The sequence below is a fragment of the Pelophylax lessonae genome, assembly GCF_965119305.1.
Source record: "Pelophylax lessonae genome assembly, chromosome: 1".
Lineage (NCBI taxonomy): Eukaryota > Metazoa > Chordata > Amphibia > Anura > Ranidae > Pelophylax > Pelophylax lessonae.
The window spans coordinates 168,620,037-168,646,320 of record NC_138768.1 but is presented as its reverse complement, the minus strand read 5'-3'; the positions used below and the strand labels follow the sequence as shown (position 1 = coordinate 168,646,320).

Sequence of the window (26,284 nt, the reverse complement as noted above, 5' to 3'; positions counted from 1 at the left end):
CAGCCTAGCTACTTAAAGCTCACTGCAAATTCACAAAAATGCAAAAAGAGAATTTGGAAAATACTATATCCCTACAATCCAGTGGCGGCTGGTGCTCAAAATTTTTGGGGGGGCGCAAAAACAAAAATGTAATAGGTATTGCTTCGCGGCAAAAAACGAGGTAAAAAAATTGCATGACTTTGAGGTCATGGTACAGGCATGGCACATGTGATGGTATAGGCATGGCACAGATGGTACAGGCATGGCACAGGTGATGGAATAGGCATGGCACAGATGGTATAGGCATGGAACAGGTGGTAGAATAGGCATGGCACAGGTGATGGTATAGGCATGGCACAGGTGATGGTATAGGCATGGCACAGGTGATGGTATAGGCATGGCACAGGTGATGGAATAGGCATTGCACAGGTGATGGTACAGGCATGGCACAGGTGATGGAATAGGCATGGCACAGATGGTATAGGCATGGCACAGGTGATGGAATAGGCATGGCACAGATGGTACAGGCATGGCACAGGTGATGGTACAGGCATGGCACAGGTGATGAAATAGGCATTGCACAGGTGATGGTACAGGCATTGCACAGGTGATGGTACAGGCATGGCACAGGTGATGGAATAGGCATGGCACAGATGGTATAGGCATGGCACAGGTGATGGAATAGGCATGGCACAGATGGTACAGGCATGGCACAGGTGATGGTACAGGCATGGCACAGGTGATGGTACAGGCAGGGCACAGATGGTACAGGCATGGCACAGGTGATGGAATAGGCATGGCACAGATGGTATAGGCATGGCACAGGTGATGGAATAGGCATGGCACAGATGGTACAGGCATGGCACAGGTGGTGGAATAGGCATGGCACAGATGGTACAGGCATGGCGCAGGTGGTGGAATAGGCATGGCACAGGCATGGCGCAGGTGGTGGAATAGGCATGGCACAGATGGTATAGGCATGGCACAGGTGATGGAATAGGCATGGCACAGATGGTACAGGCATGGCACAGGTGGTGGAATAGGCATGGCACAGATGGTACAGGCATGGCGCAGGTGATGGAATAGGCATGGAACAGATGGTACAGGCATGGCACAGGTGATGGAATAGGCATGGCACAGGTGATGGTAAGGTCATGGCACAGGTGGTGGAATAGGCATGGCACAGATGGTACAGGCATGGCGCAGGTGATGGAATAGGCATGGAACAGATGGTACAGGCATGGCACAGGTGATGGAATAGGCATGGCACAGGTGATGGTAAGGTCATGGCACAGGTGGTGGAATTGGCATGGCACAGATGGTACAGGCATGGCGCAGGTGATGGAATAGGCATGGCACAGGCATGGCGCTGGTGGTGGAATGGGCATGGCACAGGCATGGCGCAGGTGGTGGAATAGGCATGGCACAGATGGTACAGGCATGGCACAGGTGGTGGAATAGGCATGGCACAGATGGTACAGGCATGGCACAGGTGATGGTAAGGTCATGGCACAGGTGGTGGTAAGGTCATGGCACAGGTGGTGGAATAGGCATGGCACAGATGGTACAGGCATGGCGCAGGTGGTGGAATAGGCATGGCACAGGCATGGCGCAGGTGGTGGAATAGGCATGGCACAGGCATGGCGCAGGTGGTGGAATAGGCATGGCACAGGCATGGCGCAGGTGGTGGAATAGGCATGGCACAGATGGTACAGGCATGGCACAGGTGATGGTAAGGTCATGGCACAGGTGATGGTAAGGTCATGGCACAGGTGGTGGAATAGGCATGGCACAGATGGTACAGGCATGGCGCAGGTGGTGGAATAGGCATGGCACAGGCATGGCGCAGGTGGTGGAATAGGCATGGCACAGGCATGGCGCTGGTGGTGGAATGGGCATGGCACAGGCATGGCGCAGGTGGTGGAATAGGCATGGCACAGATGGTACAGGCATGGCACAGGTGGTGGAATAGGCATGGCACAGATGGTACAGGCATGGCACAGGTGGTGGAATAGGCATGGCACAGATGGTACAGGCATGGCACAGGTGATGGTAAGGTCATGGCACAGGTGGTGGTAAGGTCATGGCACAGGTGGTGGTAAGGTCATGGCACATGTGGTGGAATAGGCATGGCACAGATGGCACAGGCATGGCGCAGGTGGTGGAATAGGCATGGCACAGGCATGGCGCAGGTAGTGGAATAGGCATGGCACAGGCATGGCGCAGGTGGTGGAATAGGCACTTACCTGGCGACGGCTCGGCTCCCGGCGGCGGCTTCTCCCCTCCTCGCGACTCTGATGTCCGTCCTCTTCTGCTCGGCTCCTGGCGGCGGCTTCTCCCCTCCTCGCGTCTCCTCTTCTTCGCGGGCTGCGGCGGGAAAGTGACCGGGCGGTGACGGTGAGTGACTGATGCACGCACCGGCACCGCCCCCAACGAGGTCACCATGGATGTCCTGAATCATGATTGGTCCAGGCTGGAGTCTGGACCAATCATGATCCAAGACATCACAAAAGGGGGTGGTGTAGCGCATTTTTCTGCGCTACAGTTACGCCCCAGAAGGCCGCCAATTGGCGCCTCTGCTGGTGGAAAACCCCACCCCCCATCGGCACCAATGCGGCGGACGCCGAAAGAGGGGTGGTGGAGCGCAGAGCTCTGCGCTACAGTTACGCCCCAGAAGGCCGTCTATCGGCGCCTCTGCGGGTGGAAAACCCCACCCCCATAGGCACCAATGAGACGGGCGCCCCTTGTGGGCAAAAATTTTTTTTTTTTTTTTTTTTTTTTTTAAATCTTTTTTTTTTCTTTTTCTTTTTTTTGGGGGGGGGGGGGGGGGGCGGCGCCCCTGCGCCCCCTATGGGCCGGCCGCCACTGCTACAATCACTATATACAGCTTAGTCTTTGCAAGCTGAGTATCGTATTCAGGCATCACTTGTGTTGATTTGGTGAGCATCAGACCAAGCAGGGGTTCTCTAATCCTGAATACGTACATGCTATAGTACAAACTCATTCATAAGAAACATCATGCAAGTGTGATTTGGACATATAAAATAAAAAATATAGTGCTATACATTAAGAAATGTATTTATTTTTCAGATTTCTGTGAAATATCTGGACGTAATAGCACTGGGCCAGACTGTGTTGGAAAAAAACATTCCTACCTCTCAAACTACCTGTATGTCTTTGTTCTTGGTCAGCTGCTAATGGGAGTTGGAGGAACTCCATTATATACTCTGGGGACAGCTTTTTTTGATGACAGCCTTCCAACGCACAAATCTTCACTGTACATAGGTAAATAAACTTTTCTGATTATATAATGACACTGAAAATAAAATGTTTATCATTGATTAGGGATGATCTTGGATTCAGACTGAATCCTGAAGTTACAAAAGTGCAGGGATCCTTATGACATAAAGACTTAATATGGCCATGTGCCTTTATTAGGTCAATGATGTGTGAGCATGCCATAGGTGTGCACAGCCTATTACACTATAAAGCTCAAACACATGCATGTGCATATGTAAATATACTGCCGGTGTCAGGAGAGCAGTGTATGGTGTCAGTAGGGCAGATTTTAGTTTCAGTAGTCTCTATTATTTTATTTTTTATTATTTTTTTTACAATTTTATTGTTGTAATTATTTTTTTACATTTTTTTTTAGAAGCCCCAGTAGGGGGCTTTGGTGAAATATCAGGGGTCTCTAAACAAGGGGAATCTGCAGCACATAGGGTGATTAGGGTGTTCCCAGGGGCACCTGGCACACCCTGTGGGCACACCTATGGAGCATACCTTTTCCTTTGTGTACATCAGCTGCAGGGGAAGGGACCGCTGGGGGGAATTTTCATACTGAAATATTCCTTCCATGTTTGAGTTGCTTTAGTTTGAATAGAAAATACAAAAACAAAAATAGGCATGCTTACAAAATAATGTAAAAAAAAAAAAACTAAATCTAACATTTAATCTTATTTTCCAGGAATTGCATATGGAATGTCTGTTGTGGGTCCTGCAGTTGGATATTTAATTGGTTCACAGACATTAAATATTTATATTGACTTTGAAAAAGTGAAAAGGCAAGTGCATTACTTTACCTAGTAAAATATTTCTCAGTATGCCCTATTTAAATAATGTCAAAATTTTTGACTATTTGAAGCCTTTTAGTCTGTAAATATACCTTTTTGAAGATTTTTTTTTATACCCTACATGCCCCCCACTAATTCCTCCAATACCCTCCTCCCAGCACACCAATGCCCCCTCAGCACATGCATACCTGTAATGCTTTCCTAGCACACCAGTGCTTCCTTTGTCCCCCCCCCCCCCCCCCCAAGTACCACTGCCTTCAATGCTCACCAGCACAACAATGCCTTCAATGTCAGCCTTCAACACACCACTGCCTCTAGTGACCCCCTTCAGCACTCCAATGCCTCCAATGTCCCCTCAGCACACCATTGCTTCCATTGCCTCCCTCAGCGCACAGATGCCCCCTCTCAGTACACCGATGCTTTCATTGCCCCCCCCCCAGCACACCACTGATTCCAATTATCCCCTCAGCACACCAATCCCCCCCCCAAGTAAGCCAATGTCCCCCCGCTCAGCACACCAATGCCCCCCATCACACCAATACCTCCAATGTCCTTCCAGCGCACCACTGCCTCCAATGCACCCCACCCTTTAGCAAACCACTGCCTCTAATGTCTCCCCCTCAACACACCAATGCCCCCCCCGGCACACCAATGCCTCCAATGCCCTCCTAGCACACCACTTCCTCCAATGCACCCCCCCCCCCCTTAGCAAACCACTGTCTCCACTGCCCCTACCTCAGCACACCAATGCCTCCATTCCTCCTGCCCTTCCCTCTGCACAACTCTGCTGCCCATCACCTCATCCCCATGATAGATGCAGTTATCTTCGATTTGCTGATGCTGCCAGGTGGCATGAATACATGCTAAGGGTAGAAATGGAATGTTTGAGCCCACCCACAATGTAATGTAATAGCATTACAGAGGCACTAATTCTATTCAGAAGCCAGAATGCCTTTCCAGGAGCCATCCTCTACCTACTCCCCTTTCTATAAAACGTGCACTAACGGAGAGGTATTGCAACTAAGTGTTAGCAGACTGTCGGTAAGAGCAGCTTTATGCTAGGCTTAGATGGGTCATACATAAAAACAAGTATGCCCCACACAGCTTGTAATTAGATAATGAATGATCAGCAGCTTGTTGATGAAGTCATCTCTTATTTTACCCTTCCTGTAAGCATATCCATTGCTAAAGCAATGTCCTTGATTATGCTATGTTAACAAAATTGAATAAATTACAGTAATAGGGTTTATTTTGTTTTAAAGTCATAATTCATGACAATGACATATCATTTTTGTGATGTTCCCCATAGTACTCCTCTTTCTCCAGATGACCCCCGTTGGCTTGGTGCGTGGTGGATTGCATTTGTAGTCGTTGGACTAACAACATGGCTACTTATTTTGCCTTTCTCTTGCTTTCCAAAACACTTACCAGGTGAGACTGAGTCACGTGACTTGCAGGTAATCTTTATTAATACCATCGCAATAGAATATGGGTATAAAATACAGATTTAGGCAAGGTTCACCAGATGCAGTGGGACTGCATTGGGATGGTATTCCAGCGCAGTCCCAGTGCATGACAAGATGCCTGGTCTCCCTCTCTGCCCGGTTGACACCACTGCCTTGCGGAGGTGTGTGGGCGTTGTGTGTTGAAAAAAAGTACTGCATGCAGTACATTTTTTTCCAGAGGAGTGCATTGCAAGGCAATCCACTGCCTCGCACCACTTGGCCGGCAATTGAACTTCATGAGATGTCTATAAAACATCTCAAGAAAATTTTTTTCAAAAAAATACAGTGAACTTACACAGTATTTACATTATAATACAATTGGGCATGTTGATTGTGTACCAAGGAACCTTTTCTTTCCAGATGTGTTCTAGATGTGTACAGCCTACTCCTCAAGTATGTGACTTCTATGATGTTTCTGTATTTTCCTTCTTATATTGTAAAACTTTAAAAAATAAATAAATAAATAAAAAAAAAAAAAAAAAAAAAAAAAAAAGAAACAAAATTGCTCTGTGCCAAGATCAGCGCATCATCACTGTTGTTGATCATAGCCAGATTGCACTACACACTAACTGTTCCATTACAATGCAGCGGCTGCTGAGAACGAGCCCTTAGGATTTAAACAGGTGATATAAATACAGATCTAAACACGTGATGGCTCATATATTTACATTTCTAAAATAATAAAGAGGGACGTGTCGGCAAAGAAAACACCCCTGCCATGGGCCTGGTTACATGGACCACAAATAGGCAGAACATGATTGGCTTAAACCAAACAAGTGTTATTTTTTTATACTTTTTTTTTTTTATATAATGGCTATTCAAAATAAAAAACACAGTAATACTGTATAGAGGTTGGACAAAACGCTTAGTGCAGTATAATGCTTTTGGTAGTAAAATAGTACATTTTGTATAGAGATGTACATATCGGAACAAAAAAGAGGGATAACTGAGGGACAGAGGGATTTGGTCCCAATAGAGGGATAGTTGGGAGCTGTGGTTTATTTCATGGAAATACACATGTAACGAAAGCGACTAGAGAGAACGAAACTAGAAAATCTGGTTTGATTTTAATGGATCCATTACATCACATTATACTATCCATTTTCATTGGCACTAGTGCTACAAAGAATTGTATGAATGTAACTTCTATTATAATGTAAGCTGACACTCTTGAGAAAAACCTGTGTATTGTTACATGATAAATACTGAAAGTAGTCTGCAATTTCAACTATGTGCTTTAAAATAAAAGTTAAGGTCTAAGTATGCAAAGTTTTACTGTGTATAGATGATCCCGAATGCCTATACTGTATTTCATGCCAGAAGCTTTTCCTTCTACCTTTTCTATGTCTAGAAGGGCTGCTGAAAATAGTCTTTATTAGTTAAGTGGGGTACACAATATAAGAAAATTGGGCAAGCGATCGTCCGATTTTCCTCGTTTCACAGCTAATCGAAACTGATGAAAGAAAATTTGTATGAAAATTCTCGTACGACATATGCTTTTTCTTTGTTGTATATTGTTTCTGATCATGCGCAGCCTTTCGTTTCTGGTTTTTCTGGAACAAAATTCATATGAAACCGGTACAAATTAAGCAAAAATCGTTCATTCCGTTCCCGTCCGAGAAATTTTTTGGAGCTTGTCCCTTCCGAAATTTTCGTTCAGAAGGTCGGAATCAGCTGTAGAAAGTTGTGTACACACTATACGAAAATCATACGAAAGTTGTTTGGACCAAAATTCTCGCCCAATATTCTTATAGTGTGTACGATCCTATAATCGAAACCATAGGCTCAATCCGCAAAGCTTCAACAAAACAAGGATACACAAGTATAACGATTTTTTTTTTTCTTTTAGCCACATTACTATATTATGGAATCTCGTTGGGTTAATTTTAAAATAACTGTCATTTTCCTGGTGTGCTGTTTGTGAATTGACTCTCTTGTGACATAACATAGACCATATTAACTTGTCATCAACTAAGCACCTTTTAGCTGTTCCCCTTCCCTGTGTCCTATCACTCATGCTATAGCTCACTGCTGGCCAATAAAGATGAGCAGAGTGATTTTGGAAAAATTGATTTTGTGTGAAATTACTGATTTTTAGATCTGTACTTTATTAGTTTAGTTTAATACACTGAAGTAGTTCTAAAGCCTGAAGGTTTTTCAGCTTAATGCATTTTATGCATTCTAATTATAGTCCACTCTAGTCCAGCATGACGGATTTCTATCATGTGACTATTTCTAGCAGCTATAGTCGCTAGCAATAATAATTGTGTGCCCCCCCCCCCCCACTGGTGGAGGAAAGCAATAGCTCCGCAGGAGGGATTTCCCCATCGACACTGACTACGTTTATAGGGGAATCAAGCGATTTTCTTTTCTGTAACCAATGGTTGCAGGAAAGAAAATTGCATAATCTATGGTCTACCAGAAGTGAGGTACACACTATAAGGAAATATGAGCAATTCCGATTTGTCTCGTTGTTTCACAGCGAATTGGAACTGAAGATAGAAAATGAGTTCGAAAATTCTCATACGACAAAGGTTTTTTTTGTTGTTTATTGTTTCTGATCATGCTCAGTCTTTCATTCCTGATTTTTCTAGTACGTAAATCATACGAAAACGGTACACATTAAGTGAAAATCGTTCATTCTGTTCCCGTATGAAAAAAAATGTGCTTGTCCCTTCAGAAGGTTGGAATCGGCTGTAGAAAGTTGTGTACACACTATACAAAAATTGTATGATAGTTCTTTGGATGAAAATTCTCCCCCGATTTTCTTTTAGTGTGTATGAGTCGAGAGGGACAAAACCTATTAATGTTATTTAATTGCAGTAGAGAAAAAAAATGGTTTCCCGTACTGAGTAACACAGCTGTGTAAATCTTAAAAATGAATGTAAAGAAATGCAAATCATTTGGCAGGTAAAGCATAAACTGTATGATTCACTGAAGTCACACACCTTTAGCTTTATTTCAACTCCTTTACATGTAGATTTATTCTCTCTGTGCATCACACATTAACATATCTAATATGTGTTATGATTTACAGGTACAGCAGTTATCCAGTCCAAAAGAATATCAGAAGCACATAACAATGGAAGTGAAGGCATTGTTGAAGCTAAAAACCTTGGAAAGAATTTCAAAGATTTCCCTTTGTCTCTTTGGGTAAGAAAACAAGAATAATTACTCATAATGGTTCAAGCTGAAGTCTGGCCTGTGACTCGTTAGTGTTACAAGGTCTCAGGTGTGAATTGGGAGCAAGCGTGTTCATTGGTGTTATTGCTCTCACTCTCTGATACTGGTCACTTGAAGTTCAACATGGCACCTCATGGCAAAGAACTCTCTGGGGATCTGAAAAAATAATTGTTGCTCTACATAAAGATGGCCTAGGTTATAAGAAGATTGCAAAGGTGCTGAAACTGAGCTGCAGCAAGGTGGCCAAGACCATTAATCAGTTTAACAGTAGGGATGATCGAACGGTTCGGGTCCACCATCGGTTCGGCCCGAACATTGGGTGTTCGAGGTTCGGCCGAATTTAGAACTTTTTGCCCAAAAAGTTCGGAATTCGGCAACCAGAACCGCCCAAAATGCAATGCTTCAGGAAATGGGCTTTAAAAGCCCGTGATTGGACCAGAACCATTAGCAAAAGCCAATTGAGGGGGCAGGAGAATGCTAGGAATGTGATTGGAGTGACTAGGGGGTCCCTAGACCAATCATTAGTGAATACGCCCCCCAGTATATAAGATCGCCCCCGCCATATTCCATTGTTATACTGGACATGGAAGAGAGTGGAAGCAGTTCTGTTAATTTTACTTTAAAAGTGTCATTTAGCATTTATTAGTGTGAGGAAAGGGATATCTAGTGTAGTTAGAGTGCTCCTTTACACTTAAAAGTTAGCTTCAAAAATTTAGTTTCTGTAGGGAAAGAGTTAAGTGTCAGGGGACCGTAGTGTAATGTAGGGTTAACTGGCAGTGACTGCTATGGAAGGGTGACAAAACCCTTCCATAGCAGGGTGACCGCTATAGAGAAATGATCATTTCTCTGAATAGCTTCGGGACACCCATATGGCTTCTCACCAGCCAAGCATTTTTTATGCTGCAGGGGCTGCCACTGCCAGTGCTTTTTTGAGGACATGTTTGATGTCAGACATGACATCTGAACATGTGTATAGGGGGTATATATAGACATATATGTCTGAATATATACCCCTAGACATATATAGGTGTGATAGTAGCTGAAATAAATGCTTACGCTAATGAAATCATTTACAGTAATATATTTCTGCTACTATCACCCCTATATATGTCTAGGGGTATATATTCAGACATATATGTGTATATATACCCCCTATACACATGTTCAGATGTTTTGCCTGCCTCAAAAGAGCCCAAAAAATGCCAAAAAAACGCTAGCTTCAAAAAAAAAAATGCCCATGTGTGTTTTTGCTGGCATTTTTTGGGGGGTTTTGGAGGCAGGCAAAACATCTGAACTTGTGTATAGTGGTGTATATACACACATCCATATATTTATATACACACCTAGACATATATAGGTGTGATAGTAGCAGAAATATATGCTTGCGCTAATTAAATCATTTACAGTAATATATTTCTGCTACTATCACACCTATATATGTCTAGGTGTGTATATAAATATATGTATGTGTGTATATATACCACTATACACAAGTTCAGATGTTTTGCCTGCCTCAAAAGAACCCCAAAAAATGCCAAAAAAACGCTAGCGTCAAAAAAAAAAAAATGCCCAGGTGTGTTTTTGCTGGCATTTTTTGGGGGGTTTTGGAGGCAGGCAAAACATCTGAACTTGTGCACAGTACCACTATACACAAGTTCAGATGTTTTTCCTGACTGCAAAGAACCCAAAAAAATGCCTGCTTTGAAACCGGCAAGGTGTTACAGCAGAGAAGCCATATTCCTGTGCTGAAAGTTTTCTAATACAAACAATCTTTTTTTTTTTAATGGTTCTGGACATGCTACAGAGCTGAAACTTCACAGGTACACCTTTTAGACCCCCCAGACACAAATTCACACAAAAAAAGTTCTTAAAAATTGTCATTTTTGATAAAAAAGCCAATTATTGAAAAAATTAAAAAAAAAAAAAAAAAAAAAAAGAGATTTTTTGATTTTTACTTTGGATTTCAGATCTGGTGGGTCTAAAAGGTGTACATGTGAAGTTTCAGCTCTGTAGCATGTCCAGAACCATAAAAAAAAGATTGTTTGTATTAGAAAACTTTCTGACAGGGGGTTGGCTTCGCTGCTGTAACACCTTGCCGGTTTAATAGAAGGCATTTTTTTGGGATTTTTGCAGTCAGGAAAAACATCTGAACTTGTGTATAGTGGTACTGTGCACAAGTTCTGATGTTTTGCCTGCCTCCAAAAACCCCCAAAAAATGCCAGCAAAAACACACCTGGGCATTTTTTTTTTTTGACGCTAGCGTTTTTTTTGGCATTTTTTGGGGTTCTTTTGAGGCAGGCAAAACATCTGAACTTGTGTATAGTGGTATATATACACACATCCATATATTTATATACACACCTAGACATATATAGGTGTGATAGTAGCAGAAATATATTACTGTAAATGATTTCATTAGCGCAAGCATATATTTCTGCTACTATCACACCCTTTATATGTCTAGGTGTGTATATAAATATATGGATGTGTCTGCTGTTCAATGCCCCTCCACAACTCCTCGCGGTGTTTGTTTTTTCCCTCCCAAACAGGCAAGTTTTAAAACTGCCTGCTGTCATTTACCCATGGCTGTGCTGAAGTTGGTGGTGAAGGTGTTAACGCTGACCAGATGAGGAGGCGGTAGAGGACGAGGAGTAGGAGGAGTTAGGAACAGGAGGCAAACTGAAGCGCACTGCAATCCTCGGTGGTGGAAAGACATGCGCCAAACTGCTATCCGCCTAAGGTCCAGCCGCCACTGCATTTACCCAGTGTGCTGTTAGGGAGACATAACGTCCCTGAAGGTGCTTACTGGTCCACGTATTGGTAGTTTGGTGGACCTTGCCACAGATGACATCGCGCAGTGCACACCTGATTTTGTCACCCACTTGGTTGTGCAGGGAAGGGATGGCTTGCCTGGAAAAGTAGTGGCGGCTGGGCACGACGTACTGTGGACAGCCACCGCCATAAGGCTTTTAAAACTCTGCGTCTCCACCAGACGGAATGACAGCATTTCAAAGGCCAGGAATTTTGAAATGCTGGCATTCAGGGCCAGGGATTGTGGGTGGGTAGGGAGGTACTTCCTCTTCCGCTCCAGTGCTTGGGAGATAGAAAGCTGAACGCTTCCATGGGACATTGTGGAGATGGTTGTTGGTGACCCAGGTGGTGGTGTTGCTGGCAGATCCTCTGTTTGCGGGGTGGCAGGTGCCACTGTCACTACAGAGGTGGATGAAGAGGCCGAGACTGCAGCAGCAGAAGAGGAAGCAGGAGGAGCCAGAGACCTTTCTTGGTTTTTGAGGTGTCTACTCCACTGCAGCTCGTGCTTTGCACTTAGATGCCTGATCATGCAGGTTGTGCTCAGTTTGAGAAGGTTTATGCCTCGCTTCAGGCTCTGATTGCACAGCGTGCAAACCACTCGTGTCCTGTCATCAGCACATTGTCTGAAGAACTGCCACGCTAGGGAACTCCTTTGAGCTGGCTTTGGTGTGCTCGGCCCCTTGCTGCGTTGGGCAGTAGCAGGCGTAGTGTCTAGGGCACGGCCGCTCCGCTTTTGCACCCTGCTCCCTCTTCATCTGTGCTGGTGGCTCTGTGCGACCATTGCCTCTTCCTCCAAACTACTCAGGTCACCTGCATGATGTTCATTCCATGTGGGGTCGAGGACCTCATCGTCCTCCACATCATCTTCCATGCAGTCTTCACCCCTGCAACCCTTGTCGGTCTCCACAATTCAGAATTCCGCAGCAGTTGGCACCTGTGTTTCGTCATTATCTGAGACGTGCTGCGATGGTCCTCCCATGTACTCATCTTGAGACATAAGTGGTTGGGCATCAGTGCACTAAATCTCTTCCACTTCTGGGGCAGGGCTAGGTGGATGGCCCTGGGAAACCATGCTAACAGAGTCATTAAAAAGAAGAGACTGCTACATGACTTGGGGCTCAGACTGCTTGGCTGATTTGCAAGGGGGTGAGGTGAAAGATTGATGGACATCGGCTGCAGGTGGCAACTCTGACCTTTCAGTAGAAGACTGGGTGGGAGACAATGTGAAGGAACTGGAGGCACTGTCAGCAACCCAATCTACTATCGCCTGTACTTGTTCTGGCCTCAACATTTGTAGAGGCTCATTAGGCCTTGCCAAATACTGCTGTAAGGTTCTGTCGCCTACTCGCAGCTGAGAAAGGTGTTTCACTTGTGTGTGTAGCTGCCACAGATCGACCACGTCCTCTCCTTGCAACAGGAGCTCCACCAGCAGCACCACCACCCAGCACTAACATGGTGAAGCAGTATGTGTGCACACGCCTAGACGTACTGAATGACAGGTCTGCCCTCTTCAACTTCTGGGTCTCCAAATTGGGCACATGGCTTTAGCTTGCCCTTTAGGTCTTGGAGGTGCTGGCCTGCCCTGCAGCCAGTGTATTATCTGAACGTGTATTTAGCACGGCTGGGGGCGTTATCACAGCCAAGCACAGCCGTACCTTGTGCAGAATAGATATGTATACCGGCCTTACCCAGCCATTGTTGGATTTGATCTTTCTTACTCTTTTGGGGTGTACCCGAATTTAAACATTTATTTTATTAAAAACCAAAACCAGTGTTGGCTACCTCGTCCTCCTCCACTGCCGCCGCCGCTTCCACCTACACCACCATATCCACTGCCACCTCAACATCCTACTCCATATGGGCCTCGTCCTCCTCCTACATCATTCCAGATGATTATTTTTTATTTTTCTGTTTTTTATGTTATTTTAAGTTATTTCCCTATCCACATTTGTTTACAGAGTACTTGCCATGCTCTTAAGATGATTTTGCTGCCATTTGCAGCCCTCTAACCCTTTCCATGTTTGTTTTAGAGGCATTATAGTGCTCAAAAGTTCGGGTCTCCATTGACTTCAATGGGGTTCGGGATCGGGACAAAGTTCGGGTTAAGTCCGGGTCACGAACCCGGACTTTTTTTCAAGTTCGGTCGAACCCAGGTGTTCGCTCAACTCTACTCGCTATCCCTCTGAAAAGCAATCCATGATGGATCATGTTTCAGAGGGCGGTTGACAGGCGGTGAGGAGGAAATATGTGAACCCTGTGTAAAGGAACCCATAATAGCCACAGCAAATGTGCAGACCTACAAACAGATATGCCACCAGGACAGTCCTTGAGAGGTAGAAAAACTGTCAGGGTCAGTTCTTCAGCATCTGTCAAAAGCTGAAATATCCGCTTTGGGATGGGTGCTCTTTAAAATCAATGAAATAGGGGGCTTTAAAATGTGCCAAAACACATAAAAGTACACCTACATTTTTGTACATTTTGATATGTTTTGCAAAATCATCAGTGTGGCCCTGCACTCAGGGCCGGGACAAGGGGTGAGCAGAAGGGACGACTGCCCTGGGCGCAGCCTGTATTGTAGGGATGGGGGCTCCGCAACTTCCTTCAATTATAAGGCTGACAGGAGTAGTGACAGCGGCATCACTATTTCTGTCAGCCCAGCACTGGAAGTGGCAAAGAGGGGAGGAGAGAGCTGGGAGGAGTGCTGTACTCTCTCTCCCCCTCTTCCTCATAAGGGGGGAGGCGAGATTAGACATCTTTACCCTGAGCAATGGGTGATCTTGTCCCAACACTGCCTGCACTTAAAGTGGAGTTCCAGCCATTTACTCACCTGTCCAACGGTCCAGCGATGCGGCCGCCGGTAGCCTCGATCCTCTCCCTCGGCGCCGGCATCACTGCTGTGGGCACCCGGCTGTTACAGTTTGCGGCTTCACAGCCGGGTACCCACTGCGCATGCGCGAGTTGCGCTGCGCGCCGTGATTGGCCGTCAATCTTCTGGGACCTCTGACGTGTCCCAGAAGATTGCAGGGAGGGAGGGGGAGAGGAGAACTTCCGCTCAGGGCGCCGCGGCGCTCCGAGCGGAAGTGGGAGCGGGTACCTGTCAAAACTAGGTACCCGCTCCCCCCCCCAAAAAATGACATGCCAAATGTGGCATGTCGGGGGGTCAGGACTCCCTAAAGCGGAAGTTCCACTTTTGGGTGGAACTCCGCTTTAACTTTAGCAACATAACTAGCACTTCTCTGACCGGTCTTCTTTTAGCATTACTGCTTTTCTGACCCTGAAGGGCTTACAAAATGTATTCTTGTCACACTGGTTAGACTGAATTCAGGTTTTGGATGAATTAAGGGTGGATCCTATGTACCTAAATTATTTTTAATTACCTTGGCAGTGCCAGAAGGATGTGGCAATCTACCCAAGATGTTTGGCCACTGTGAAGATTTCCACATAGCTTGGGCTCAATTCCAGGGAGCCATTCCTAAATATACTGTACCTATACTATAGGCTCAAATATTAATCTTCTTTGTAAATATTTGCTCTTCTGCTAATCTTGTGTTTGCTACTGTTTTATGTAACATCAAAAAGACAAAAGTTATTTAAATAATTTTAATAAATTATATGGGGGGGGGGGGGATTTATTAAAACTGGAGCAGACAGAATCTGGAGCAGTTGTATATGGCAGCCAATCAGATGCTATCGTCAGCTTGTTCAGTTAAAGCAGAACTAAACCCTCCTATTGTTTTCAGCCATGGAAGCTGCCATCTTGGCTTCTGTTTGTCCTTCAACTGCCATGGGGCTGCACATGTGATCAGTTAAGACACCAGCCATTGGATGGTTTGACAGTTAGGTTGGGAGCATAACCAATGTGACAGTTACATTCCCAGAACAAAATCAATGGGTTTTGTTCTGTTTTAATATGAAAGATGGAAGTTAATTGTTTGCCACGCCAAGCTGCTTTGTAGTCTGTGTTGTATGTTTACTTACTATAATTGTCAGCTCCATCTAGTGGCCACAGGCTTGCATTTTTCTAAAAAAAAAAGCTCTAATCGGTAAAATACCCACATTGAGGCCACTAGATGGAGCTGACCATCATATGAAATAAATATACTATACACAATCCAGTGATCATTTGTGACAACTGTGCTAATGATTGAGGCAATAGCCCATTGACCCCTTAGTGTTCCTTATGTGGTGAAACAATAGAAAAAAAAGTAGTAAAAAAGGTATTTTAGTGCAGTTTTTTTTTTAGCTTGTAAATGCAAAAGGGAATGTAAAGGCAATCAAAAAAAAATAAAAAATCTTGAAAAAAGGTGTTTTATTGCAGTTTTATTAATTTTTATACTTAAAGCGGTTGTAAACACTAGGAAAAAAAAAAAAAAAAAAAACCCTGCAAGACAAAGGCATAATGGGCTAGTATGCATCGCATACTAGACCATTATGTGTAAATTACCTTACAACGAAGCCCCCACATGGACCCCCGGACATCGCTGCGGGCGCTGCCATGATCCCTCGCCGTCTCTTCCGGGTTCGGCGGCTCCGGCGCGGTGATTGGCCGGAAGAGACGGCTCCGGCGCGATGATTGGCCGGAGCCGCGATGACGTCACTCCCGCGCATGCGTGCGGGAGTGATTTTCCGGCAAGCTCCCGGCAAATTAATTGAAGGTCCCCCCGGACCTTCAGAGCGCATGCGCCGCCCGCGAGAGCGGATGCATGCACTGTAAATATCTCCTAAACCATGCCGGTTTAGGAGATATTATTTGTACCTACAGGTAAGCCTTATTATAGGCTTACCTGTAGGTAAAAGTGTCAAAAAGCGGGATACTACCGCTTTAAAGAGTATGTAAAGGCAATTTATGAAAAATCTTGTGTGTCTTTGCAATACATGCACATTTCCTCATATTTTAGCTCTTTAAACACACTGCAAGTACAGAAAACGAAGTGTTGATGAACCAGAAATCTAGTGTGCTCCTATTCTTTGACATGACAGCAGTGTATTTTTGGCTCTGAATTCCAAACTGCATGTTGTCAGCTCTGCCTGCTTAATTTCTGATGCATTCTAATGAACACAGACTGCTCCTCATCTCCCTCCTCCTGCTCCTCCTCATCTCTATAACCCCTCCTTGTGCACAGGCAGAGAGCACGGGAAGTTTTCAGCTCACAAGATTTCTGGTAATATCAACAGTTATTGTTTGCAGTTATTGAACAAAGTTTTAATTAGGAATCGACCGATTATCGGCAAAGCCGATATATCGAGGGCCGATCTGCACTTTCCCCGCTATATTGGAATCAGCCCCCGAGTTTACCAATATTGCCGATATTCCAGGAAAGTGCTTGTACCGGAGTGATGCCTGCAGCTAGAGGTATTACCCCGGTACCGGCGTCCATAGCCGATGGAGGGCTGTCTTGTAATGACAACCGATGCGGCCTGAGAAGCCGCTTGGCTGTCTTTACAAGGAGTTGGAGGGGACGTCCCCCCCCCTCCCGCTGCCTTCCACGGCTCGCCCACTAGGAGACCCGGGCAGCCAGCCTGCACGGCCGCCAAAGACCCTGATCAAAGCCGCATTCAGCTCTGATCGGGTCTCCGTGTAAAAACCCGGAAGTGATGTCATGACATCACTTCCAGGTACTCTGCGCCAAATTCATAAATATGGCCGCATTCAAAACAGCCAAACTTGGCGTTTTGAATGCTTTTAAGTGCAGAGGAGGGGTAAAATATCGGCAGATACCGATATGCGATAACCAAAATATCGGTATCGGTAATACAAAAACGATATCGGTCGATGACTAGTTTTAATGGTATATTTTTTCAGATTAAAATAGAGCAAGCAAGACAAATTCATTGTCAGGGTTTGCATACACTTCAAAGCTGAACTCCAGGCAGATATAAAAATCTCACATACAATGCAACTCTGTAATTATTAAAGTGGCTGTAAACCTTTACATGAAATATTAACAAAACATATCCTTCAATTTTGTGTATTTGTCTCAGTCAAGTGCAGTGTAATTTCTGTATGCTGCCTGGTTCCTCTTCTATCTGCATGAATCACTTCTGACAAGTTTTCCTGACACCAAGAGAAAAAAGGTGACAGGGGTGGGAGCTTCAGTACACAGCCTGTGATTACTGCTTCAGCTCTGTTCCACTGTGCTGTGTGAAGGGGGGTGTGCCCCTTCCCTCCAATCAGCTCCCAGAGCTCCCCTCACTGAGCTCTGGAGTGTATAACTTCTGATCTCTGCCCCCCTGCTTTCAGAAGCTTAGAAATGCTGTGTAAATTCTAGACTTTGCTGGCCTGGTAACAGCCCTCTGCAGTCCTGTAACAAGCATTGTTTAACCACTTAACGATCGCACACCACAGTTTTACTGCGGCAGGTCGGCTCTGTCCCATGAAACTACGTAACTGTACGTTGCTTCGTGGGACTGCTAGCACGCGCCCATTCACCAGAGCGGAAGCCGATCAGTGGGTCCGGCGGCCACGATTGCCGCCGGCACCCGCAATCACTCCCCGTGGAGACAGAACGACAGTCTGCTGTTGTAAACACGGCAGACCGCTGTTCTGTCAGTTATGAACACAGGGATCCTGTGTTCCTCTTATTAAGGAACACAGGTCTCTGTGTTCATGCAGAAAGCCCATACCCCCACAGTTAGAAAGCACCCCCCAGGGACACACTTAACAATTTGATTGCCCCTGGTGTTAACCCCTTCCCTGCCAGTGTCATTAGTACAGTAACAGTGCATATTTTTAGCACTGATTACTGTAGCAATTTCACTGGTCCCCCCAAGTCTCCTGCGATGTCGCAGTCCCGCTAAAAATCGCTGATCGCCGCCATTACTAGTAAAAAAAATAAATAAAAATGACATAAATCTTTCCCCTAGTTTATGGACGCGATAACTTTTGCGCAAAGCAATCAATATACACTTACTGGGATTTTTTTTTACCATAAATATGTGGCAGAATACAAATTGGCCTAAAATTATGAAAAAAATACATTTTTAATTTTTTTTTTATTGGGAATGTTACATAGCAGACAATAAAAAATACTGTTGTCGCTCTTTTTCGTTTATAGGGCAAAAAATAAAAATTGCACAGGTGATCAAATACCACCAAAAGAAAGCTCTATTTGTGGGAAAAAAGGACATCAATTTTATTTGGGTAGAGCGTCGCACGACCATGCAATTATCAGTTAAAGGAATGCAGTGCTGTATCGCAAAAATGGCCTGGTCATTATGGGGGAAATTCCTTCAGTCCAGGAGTGGTTAAGCACAGTGCACACTAATATGGGTATTTACTGCTTATCTGAATGAGGCCAAACACTGCCTATGAGTCACAACTCTTACAATAAGTGCACTCTATCCAATTCCTTATCCAAACTTTAGCAGGGACAATGAGAGCGCTTGTGCAATAGCAATATGCACAAAGAAAGATAGTCATCTATTTCATTAGTGTGATCCAGGTATTCTTGCTCTATTGTGATGATAATGATCTAACCTGTTGATTATTGTGCACTCTGAAAATGGGATCATAAATTGGAAACATTTACAGAGAATCAGCCAGTGTATGGCCGAGTGAATTTAGAGCTGTAAAGAGCAATCTCTCTAGGCCTCTGGAGGAGGTTTTATGTGAATGACAAGCCAAAAACCTTATAAGTTTTGGATAGATCGGGGAAGGAATAATGTCACTTTCTAATGTTTACTGCTATCCATAAAGATTAACCCTCATTTCCTGATCTGCTGACAGTGTTTAACCAGGCAAAAAGTGGGGTGAACCCTCCAACAGCACAGTTTTCTAAAATGTCTTGACACAATGTCTGTGGACATCTTCACTGTTTCCCTGCCGGAGGTGCTATTCCCACAGGCTGGATCAGCACATGGAGAAGCCGCTGCTCCTAAATAGGGATGATCGAACTTTTCAAAAGTGCGGTTCGACCAGAACACCCGAACTTCCCGAAAGTTCGGCCCGGATTTCAGAACCCCATTGAAATCAATGGGACCCGAACTTCGGTAATCAAAAAACACAATTTTGAAGCCCTAAAACCCAATAAATGCCCCTAAAAAGTGCCTAGGGTTCTGGGTGATGCCCTAGGGACTATTAATCACACAAAAAAAGTTCTTAAAAATTGTCATTTTTGATAGAGAGCCAATTATTGAAAAAATTATTGAAAAAAAAAATAATTAGATTTCTTTGGATTTAGCGTCTGGGGGGGGGGGGTCTAAAAAGTGTACATGTGAAGTTTTAGCTCTGTAGCATGTCCACAACCAGAAAAAAAAGGTTTGTTTGTATTAGAACACTTATAGAACAGGGATATGGCTCCGCTATTTTCACACCTTCCCGGTTTTGTAGCAAGCGTTTTTTCTGGGCATTTTTTGGGGGTTATTGGAGGCAGGCATAACATCAGAACAAACTTCTGTGAAGGGGTGTATATACACACACTTATATGTATATATACACATACACATATATACGTGCGAAAGTAGCAGAACACTATGCTTGCGCTAATGAAATAATTAACACCCATATGGCTTCTCTGCTATCACACCTATATGTGCGTATGTGTATAAATACATATAAGTGTGTGTGTATATATAACCCTATACAGAAGTTCAGATGTTTTGCCTGCCTCCAAAGACCCCAAAAAAATGCCCAAAAAAACGCCTGCAATAACACACCTGGGCGTTTTTTTTTTTTTTGGCGCAGGCGTGTTTTTGGGCATTTTTTGTGGGTCTTTGGAGGAAGGCAAAACATCTGAACTTCTGTATAGGGGGTATATATATACACACACACTTATATGTATTTATACACATACACACATATAGGTGTGATAGCAGAGAAGCCACATGGGTGTTAATTATTTCATTAGCGCAAGCATAGTGTTCTGCTACTTTCACACCTATATATGTGTATGTGTATATATACATACATGTGTGTGTATATATACCCCTACACAGAAGTTCTGATGTTTTGCCTGCCTTCAAAGACCCCAAAAAAATGCCCAAAAAAAAATGCCTGCTGCAAAAACACACCTGGGCATTTTTGTAGCTGGCGTTTTTTTGGGCATTTTTTTGTGGGTCTTTGGAGGCAGGCAAAACATCTGAACTTCTGTATAGGGGTATATATACACACACACTTATATGTATTTATACACATACACACATATAGGTGTGAAAGTAGCAGAACACTATGCTTGCGTTAATGAAATAATTAACACCCATATGGCTTCTCTGCTATCACACCTATATGTGTGTATGTGTATAAATACATATAAGTGTGTGTGTATAAATACCCCTATACGGAAGTTCAGATGTTTTGCCTGCCTCCAAAGACCCACAAAAAATGCCCAAAAAAAGCCTACGCCAAAAAAAAAAAAACGCCCAGGTGTGTTATTGCAGGCGTTTTTTTTGGGCATTTTTTTGGGGTCTTTGGAGGCAGGCAAAACATCTGAACTTCTGTATAGGGGTATATATACACACACACTTATATGTATTTATACACATACATACATATAGGTGTGAAAGGAGAGAAGCCATATGGGTGTTAATTATTTCATTAGCGCAAGTATAGTGTTCTGCTACTATCACACCTATATATGTGTATATATACATATAAGTGTGTGTGTATATATACCCCTACACAGAAGTTCTGATGTTATGCCTGCCTCCAATAACCCCCAAAAAATGCCAAAAAAAAACGCTTGCTACAAAACTGGCAAGGTGTGAAAATAGCGGAGCCATATCCCTGTTCTATAAGTGTTCTAATACAAACGATCTTTTCTCTATAGCGGTCACCCTGACATGGAAGGGTTTGGTCACCCTGCCATAGCAGTCAGAGTCAGTTCACCCTACACTACACTACGGTCACCCTGGCACTTAACACTTTCCCTACAGAAACTAGATTTTTGAATCTAACTAAAGTGGAAAATAGCACCCTAACTACACTAGATATCCCTTTTCTCACACTAATAATTGCTAAATGACACTTTGAGAGCAGAAGTAACAGAACTGCTTCCACTCTCTTCCACAGCCCTGTATTACAATGCTAGGAATTTAGCGGGGCTATCTTATATACTGGGGGCGTGTTCACTAATGATTGGCCTCTGGACCCCCTAGTCACTCCAATCACATTCCTAGCATTCTCCTGCCCCCTCAATTGGCTTTTACTGATGGTACTGGTCCAATCACAGGCTTTTAAAGCCCATTTCCTGTCCCATTGCATTTTGGTCGGTTCTGGTTGCCGAATTCCGAACTTTTTCAGCAAAAAGTTCGGAATTCGGCCGAACCTCGAACAGTCAATGTTCAGGTCGAACCGATGGTCGACCCGAACCGTTCGATCATCCCTACTCATAAACAGGAAGGAAACCTTTATATAATGGATATTTCCAATACAGGAATAATCCTGTTATTATCATCACCCTGTATGCCAAAATTGAGAAGATATTGGGTGCTTCATGGTTATCATCCAAACACCAATAGGGTCTCCTGAGGAAGCTGCATTGTGAAACGTATAGCGATCCATTGGTATCTAGAATCCATATTGGCCCGGACATGGGAAGTTGTCTGTTTCTGTTTCACAGTCTGATTCACAGACACCAGACGTCGGGCAACTTATGGGCTCTCTTGCTATAGGAGCATGCTGTGTAGCACCTTCATGCATATCATTCATGCTGTGGTTTTAAAGAATATTTCTATCATGTTGTCAAAATAAATTTTGTATGTTTTTTTTTTACATTTGAGTGCTGATTATTTCCTTATGGGGTTAACAGTGGCTGCCTTAAAGTCCTGATACCCACAGGGTTTTTTTCTTTCTCTTTACTTGTATTAATTGGATGTGGGGCCACAGTACACAGGGTCACATCTCAATCTTGTATATAAAATGTCTGGAAACCATGTTGCATTTGTATTACTGTTTATATCCAGGTTTCACCGTCTCCCACAGGACGATAAAAGAAAACAGGACCAAGAGTAAACAGAGCCCTGAATAGCAGTAGAAACCAGACATGGTTTCTAATCATTCCCTACTCTATGCAAAACTAGAAAAAAAAAACCTAACAAATGTTTGACATACACTTTAAATAGCCACGGTTTGTTTAGTGTGCCACTCAGGCTCGATCACTATGGGGAGTAGTGTGGTTGATGCTGCATCCACTGCAGGAGTGCCAGCAAGGGATGGAGCTCGTCCCAACTCCTGTAGTCACTGGAAGGAAGAGAGGAAAGATCCCTGGTGCTGCACATCCACTAAGTCCTTTGGTGGGATGAGAGAGACAACCTCCACCTGGGCTCCTGCCAGGCCACATGGAATCCATGGATGTGTAGCACCAGGGATCTTTCCTCTCTTCCTTCCAGTGACTTTAAATAGCCAGTTCGTCTTTAGCTTTAACAAAGCCTTTTAGTTTAGAGATTCAGAGTATTAAAATATCTGTGGATAACTGGTTCTCTTTAATAGGAGTTGGTGTTGAATGAAATTCAGGCTTTCTATTCTATGACTGGCTTGTTCTCTGCCTTATGTAACAATTTTTCCTTTCCTTGTTTTAGCTGATGATAAAGAACCCAGTTCTCATGGCTCTAACGTTTGCCAGCTGCTCTGATGCATTTATCACCACCGGCTTTGCAACATTTCTACCAAAATTTATTGAAAACCAGTTTTCGTTGACATCAAGCTTTGCAGCTATTCTAGGAGGTGAGTACATTTTATTTATTCCTTCTATTTCTCTACTATCATAATTACAATGGGTGTAAACATTTCTGTGAGTACATTTGGTGAGAATTGTAAGAAATTAAATACTACAAAGTAATCCAAATGTATTATGACATTCAAACTATTTCCCAGGAGTTCTTGCTTCTGGTATTATACTCTATCTTGGTGTAGAGATAAAGGTCCTGATTTATTGAATTGCAGCGACATTTAAGGAATACTGAAGTGACATACTTAGCAAGTATAAAATACACTTTAGGGTGTCTTAACCACCTAAGCCCTGGAAGAATTTACCCCCTTCCTGACCAGGGCCTATTTTGCGATTCGGCACTGCGTGACTTTAACGGACAATTGCGCGGTCGTGCGACGCTGTACCTAAACAAATTTGACGTCCTTTTTTTCCCAGAAACAGAGCTTTCTTTTGGTGGTATTTGATCACCTGTGCAATTTTTTGATCATGCGCTATAAACAAAAAAAGAGCGTCAATTTTGCAAAAATAACAATATTTTTAAAAAATTTTTTATATGAAATTCCCCCCAAAAAAATGTAAAAATCAAAATTTTTTAACATTTTAGGCCAATTTGTTTTATGCTACATATGTTTGGTAAAAAAAATTGCAAAAAGCGTATTTTGATTGGTTTGCGCAAAAGTTATTGCGTTTACTAACTAAGGGAAAGATTTTTGTTGTTTTTTTTTAACGAGTAATGGCGGCGATCTGCGATTTTTTTGCGGAACTGCGACATTGCGGCGGACAGATCGGACCCTTGACTGACATTTTTGACACTTTTGGGGTTACCAGTGACATTACTACAGTAATCAGTGCTATACATATGGACTGTTACTGTAAAAATGACACTGGCAGGGAAGGAGTTAACTTTATTAGAGAAGGAGGGGTTAAGTGTGTCTCTAGGGGCATGCTTCTAAATGTGATTGGCTGTGGCTTGAGGTGTAAGAACAGAGATCAACGGTCCTACATAACAGAACCGTATGATCTCCATTCTTACACAGGGAAGAATGACAGGCGGCTTTGTTTACACTAGCCGCCTGCCTTTCTCCCGCTGTAACGGACAATCGCGAGTGCCCGGCGGACAGGGGGGGGTCCATGAGCGAGCGGGAGCGCGCCTCCGGCGGCGCGCGCTCGCTCCCTAGAGCCTCACAGGCTAGCGACGTAGTTCTACGTCGCTTTGACTGTGAGGGGCTGACCGCCACAGTAAATAGTCGTGCGATGGTCGGCAAGTGGTTAAAGATAAACTACAGGAAAGCAGCAAAATCCTGAGTTGATATACATAGGGAGCTGTTTTATCTGCCACAAAATTAGCATTTCTGCCCATCCAGTCTTTAGCTTTACACAACTGCCCAGGCAGTAGACCTAATTTTTCTTTGGTGTAGTTACGTAAACTTATCCAATTTTTCCCTTTAGGCTGACCTAGCAGGCTAGGGACCAACCGATTATTGGCAGGGGTGCCAGCAAGCCAGCCATTAAGCATTAAACAAAAATTAACATGTTCAGTACCAGATTTGTGTCAAAAATTGTCTTTATTTTTCAAAACTTTAAATGTACAAAATATCACCCCACATCGGCCGATACCGATATGCGATGGTCAAAATATCGGTATCAGTATCGGCAACGAAAAACCAATATCAGTCTATCACTATAGCAGGCCTGATGGAGGTACGCCTGGGCCACTACATCATTCTACTTAGCATTAGGGACAGGACGTTGTTCATAGTGAACTGTATGCCGCATCATATTCCATAAACTTATATTAACTGTTATGAGCCTGATCTAAAGTTACTCAAAGGGATGAATGTTGGTTCTGGCATATACCAAAAGAGCCTGGATCTGTGCGCACTATGCAGTATGAAGTAACACTACTAGATAAGAAGAGGTAACCCAATCAGAATATACACAGGCAGAAACCGCTGCTTCCACTATTCATCAATCAGAGTGGACTTGATAAAATTGTCATTTAGTGGAGCCAGAATAGTTTTACAGTGTTGTAGTTCCCAATCAGGTCCACTGTGAAGGTCAGTGGGAGGAGCAATTTCTATTTATGAAGAATTTGATTGTCTTAGCCAATCAAATTAAAGTCAGGCAGAAACACTTGCTTCCACTGGCCATCCAAGCATATCAGATGGGGAACCTATTGCCTATTCGGTGGTAGGATTGGCCTTCCTTTGTTGCTTGGATGTAGGTGGCAGAAGTCACTTGTGTCCTAGCAACTAGCTAGGTAGTGATGGTGACCACTTACACTGTAAAGCCTAGTACACATGAGCTGAATGTCGGCGATTTCTGTTGGATGTGCATGCTGGAAAACCAGCGGCCGACTGGGCCGGCTCCCGATCAGTACTCTCAGCCAATGGCTGAGATCACTGGGCTGAGAGCACTGAGTGGAGCGTTCTGGCAGGGGGGCCACCCCCCTATCAGAACACAATAGCTCAGCGGGGGAGATCACTGCACTAACATCAAATTGTTAGTACAGCTGTCAGTTTAAAAAAAAAAAAAATCATGGTGTGTTCTAGACTTTAGGCTGTACACATGTACGTGTTATTCAACACATTGTGTGCAGCAAGGAGAAAATGTATACTTAGGGTCTTCTTGCCAACTTCTGCTGGCATGATCCTACACAGAAAACAGCAGGGCTGTGTGAATGAGGCCTAAAAAGGTGTGCCTGTATCATGCTGCTTTCAGCAGAACTAGAAAGAGGAAGAACTATAATGTGTAAATGTAATGAATTGAACATGAAAGGTTTAGCAACATTGCAGCAATATAAGGAAACATTGACTACTATCTACTACAGGAAACCAAAGTATTACCTAATACAACAGCCCATCTAATACATTACTGAGCTAAAATGTGCAGGGAAATGTTTTTTTTTTTTTTTAATGTCTTAAAGGGTTGTAAAGTCAGAAGGTTTTTTGATCTTAATGCATTCTATGCACTAGGATAAAAAAAACCTTCTGTGTGCAGCAGTCCCCCTCAGCCCTCCTCAGCCCCCCCCCCCCAATACTTACCTGAGGTCCCTCTCTATTCAGCGATGTCCATGAGTGTCTCAGCT

The 26,284-nt window shown here is 43.8% G+C and overlaps 1 protein-coding gene across 1 annotated transcript in view; it reads left to right on the top strand.

The window, feature by feature from the left end:
- Positions 1–26,284, top strand: part of SLCO4C1 (solute carrier organic anion transporter family member 4C1) — a 96,580-nt gene that overhangs the window by 34,798 nt on the left and 35,498 nt on the right. The window contains exons 3-7 of the mRNA XM_082274053.1: positions 3,070–3,264; positions 3,947–4,064; positions 5,362–5,483; positions 8,595–8,710; positions 23,066–23,210. Coding sequence (XP_082130179.1) covers positions 3,070–3,264; positions 3,947–4,064; positions 5,362–5,483; positions 8,595–8,710; positions 23,066–23,210 — 696 coding nt within the window. The remainder of the gene's footprint in view (positions 1–3,069; positions 3,265–3,946; positions 4,065–5,361; positions 5,484–8,594; positions 8,711–23,065; positions 23,211–26,284) is intronic.